General features: G+C 42.2%; 1 protein-coding gene and 1 non-coding gene across 2 annotated transcripts; both read left to right on the plus strand.

The window, feature by feature from the left end:
• The first annotated feature begins 243 nt into the window (after nucleotides 1-243).
• On the plus strand, nucleotides 244-348 carry LOC111722764. Its single transcript, XR_002771441.1, has one exon. It is a non-coding gene; the product is annotated as a U6 spliceosomal RNA (small nuclear RNA).
• Nucleotides 349-1,082: 734 nt separating this feature from the next.
• Nucleotides 1,083-2,275, plus strand: LOC100956062 (defensin-5-like). The gene is made up of 2 exons (XM_012813924.1): nucleotides 1,083-1,254; nucleotides 2,163-2,275. The coding sequence occupies exons 1-2, from the start codon at nucleotides 1,083-1,085 to the stop codon at nucleotides 2,273-2,275; spliced, it is 285 nt and encodes a 94-aa protein (XP_012669378.1).
• Nucleotides 2,276-3,295: the final 1,020 nt, after the last annotated feature.

Below are 3,295 nucleotides of genomic sequence, written 5' to 3' on the forward strand. Positions count from 1 at the left end.
TAGTCCTAGCACTTTGGCAGGCTGAGACAGGAGGACTGCTTGAGATCAAGAATTTAAGAACAGTGTAAGCAAGAGTGAGACCCTGTCTATTTATTTTAAAATAAAATAGAAAATAAAGACAGACATAAACTGAAAGTGAATGTTTAGGAAAAGATATTTCAGGCAAATGGAAACCAAAAGGGAGCAGGTTTAGCTACACTTACAGAAGACAAAATAGACTGTAAGTCCAAAACCATAAAAAGAGTGCTCCTTTGGCAGCACATATACTAAAAAATAGGACCAATGTAGAGATTAGCACAGTCCCTGTGCAAGGATGACGTGCAAATTCATGAAGCATTCGATCTTTTGTTTCCACTTTCTGGTGTTCACAGATAGGGAAACTGAGTGAAGCATTTTATCCCATTTAGGGCCTCATCCCCATTTCTTCATTAAAAAATTTATAGGGCAGCACCTGTGGCTCAAAGGAGTAGGGGCCAGGCCCCATATACCAGAGGTGGAGGTTTCAAACCCAGCCCCGGCCAAAAACTGCAAAAAAAAAAAAAATTATAAAAAGGAACAGAGAAAATCTTTAAAATAAAATAGTGATAAAAGAGCCAATTTATCAAGAAGTTATAATAATTATAAATATGTACGTTTCCTACATCTGAGCACCTAAATATTAATGTATAAAGCTCCAGTAGACCTTCATACAGCAGCAAGACCCATCTTCAACAAATAAAAGGCATTTCTTTCCTAAGCTTATTGAATGAAAGGACTGTTTCTTCTCTTTTTTGAATATTAAGAAGTAAATATTCCAGCAGATGGGAAACATAAAATATAGCAGTGTTCTTATCATCACTGACAGCTTGGACCCAGTACATAATCTAAACAGACAGACACAGGCCATGATGAAGCCATCAGGACAGAGGAGCATCAAAGGGCTCTTCAGGCCAAGGGCAGCCCTCACCCTCCCCAGAAGGTGCTCACCATCCCTTACTGCACCCTTTGTCTCTGAGCTTCCTCCCACCGACCTATAAATACAGGCTGACTCCTCGCTGCCACACACTCGGGCTTCTGCTCTCTGTGTTCCAGGTGACCCCAGCATGAGGACCCTAGCCCTCCTCGCTGCCCTTCTCCTGGTGGCCCTGCAGGCCCATGCAGAGCCCCTGCAAGAGACAGCTGAGCACACCCCAGCTGAGGAGCAGCCTAGGGCACAGGGCCAGGATGTGGCCATCTCTTTTGCAGGGATTGAAAGCTCTGCTCTTAGAGCTGCAGGTGAGAGACCCCAATACTGCTGTGCTATGGAGTCTAGAAGAAAGCTCTGGGTACAGACTCTAGAATTAAGTCTGGAAAAGTCTATCTCACTTTGATGACTTTACTCAAGTCTTTCTGGGCCTTGATATTCCTACCTGTAAATTGAAAATCAAATAAATCTAATAGATTTTCTTTTTCCAAAGACTTTTGCTTCCAAGACATGACTGTGAAATTAGCTGCTTTTAAAATATAAAGGGACATAGTGTCTAATTTTTTATGGGTCTAAATTAGTAGACTTATTTATAGAAAAAATATTTTACTTTGTCTATTAGAGGAGCTTTTAGAAACCAGAGAAGGGACTGTGTGTGTGTTCCAGTGTGTGTTAATTAGCTTGATCAAAACTTTCTACAATTTATAATATACAAAGTCATTGTTTGCCAATTTAAATAATTAAATAACATCTTAAAAAGAAAATGAGAAATTTGAATTTGGAGGGTCTTCAAAGGCTCCTTGAGCACCAAAGAATTGGGTTCACGGCATGAACATGTACATTGCAGAAGCTTTAGCTGCAGATAATGATCTAGTTCCCAGAGAGCCTTGTTAGGACAGGGAGGTCATGCTCTACACTCAAGATTAGATGTGTGGATTAGGAGGAATGAGGAGTAGATAACCCTGAGGTGGAAAGGTGCATATTGGTCCAGTGGGTGGGTAAAAAACATGTACTTAATAGACTCAGGTGGGATAAAAATTATGATTTTGCATGACTAACACATAGTCGGCGATTTATGACAAGATGTAAATTCTAACATGACTGGTACTATTTCTATTATTAGCAGGCATATTGCTTCTTAGACTATTTCAGTTATAATGGTTCTGCCTGTCCCTTCCTCCCCCTCACCAATATGCCTGACCCCCTCTTCATTCCACAGGCCCTCAGGGGAGAGCCACCTGCTATTGCCGAACCACCTGCTGTGATTACCCTGAGGTCCACGTTGGACACTGTACCCAAAATGGCAGACGCTACAGGTTCTGCTGTCGCTGAGCTTCCTTGATGAAATCAAAGCAGTGCAGGACTCAATCTGAAATCCTGGGAAAAAAAACCAATTTACTCTGTGTTCTTTATGTCTTTTCTCATTTCTGTCTCCAAAATAAAGTTCTAGCATTAAACGCGGTGACTGTGTGTTTTCTTTTACCGTTTCTTTTTCCTTTTTGTTTTTTTGTGGTCTTTTCATGTGCTGGTTTCTTCCCTTGTGTAGAGAGATATATAGAGATATGTGTATGTGTATACATGAGCTATTATCAGTATCATCCAGGCCTATCTACCAAAGCATTTTATATACATGAGATTGCTCTTCAAAAATGCAAAATGCACTCCCACAATTGCTCAACTGCACTTTGACACATGCACTCTCTTAGGTTGCCTTAAACCCACTGATTATACTGGGTTTCCGAGCTTCAGAGGAATGCCAGAAAAAGTGTAGTGAAGGAGAGAGTTCTCTGAGCAGCCTGGAGCCTGTGTTGGTGCTGCAGGTGCTGAAATGCAAGACATGGTGCACGTGTGTGAGTGGAGGGTGGACACCAGGTCTGGGGGAGGAAGGCAGCAGGAGGGCCCTCAGAGATTCTCACAGCATGTGAAATGGCCACTGATCCCTCCACTGGTCTATCTGAAACTGCCCACCCCAACATATGCACCACATTTTGGGTTTTAGTCCCTGTGAACTTAAATCCTTCTCACATTCAAGAAGTCATACTCAGTACCCAAACCAGTCTGACCTGTAGGTAGGATATGATATGACTCTTCTCCTGCCTCTCATCTCTTTTTCTCCCCTAGACACTCACTGCCCCTTGAATAATGTGTACTTCAAATGGCCTGTCAAGCCCTGACCAGAAGTCCACAGACAGGGGTCCAGCTTTAGACCCCATATGTTGCAGTAAATATTGTATTGCAACTCCACACACATGTCAGTTCAAGCCATGCTTGCTCCTATTGAGGCAGACACTAGTAAAATGCCCCCCAAAGTTCAAGAGTTTTAGAAAAGCTAATGTATGCAGTGAAAAGGAC

Source organism: Otolemur garnettii, unplaced genomic scaffold (assembly GCF_000181295.1).
Source record: "Otolemur garnettii isolate 467f Iridium unplaced genomic scaffold, OtoGar3 scaffold00351, whole genome shotgun sequence".
In the NCBI taxonomy this organism is placed as follows: domain Eukaryota; kingdom Metazoa; phylum Chordata; class Mammalia; order Primates; family Galagidae; genus Otolemur; species Otolemur garnettii.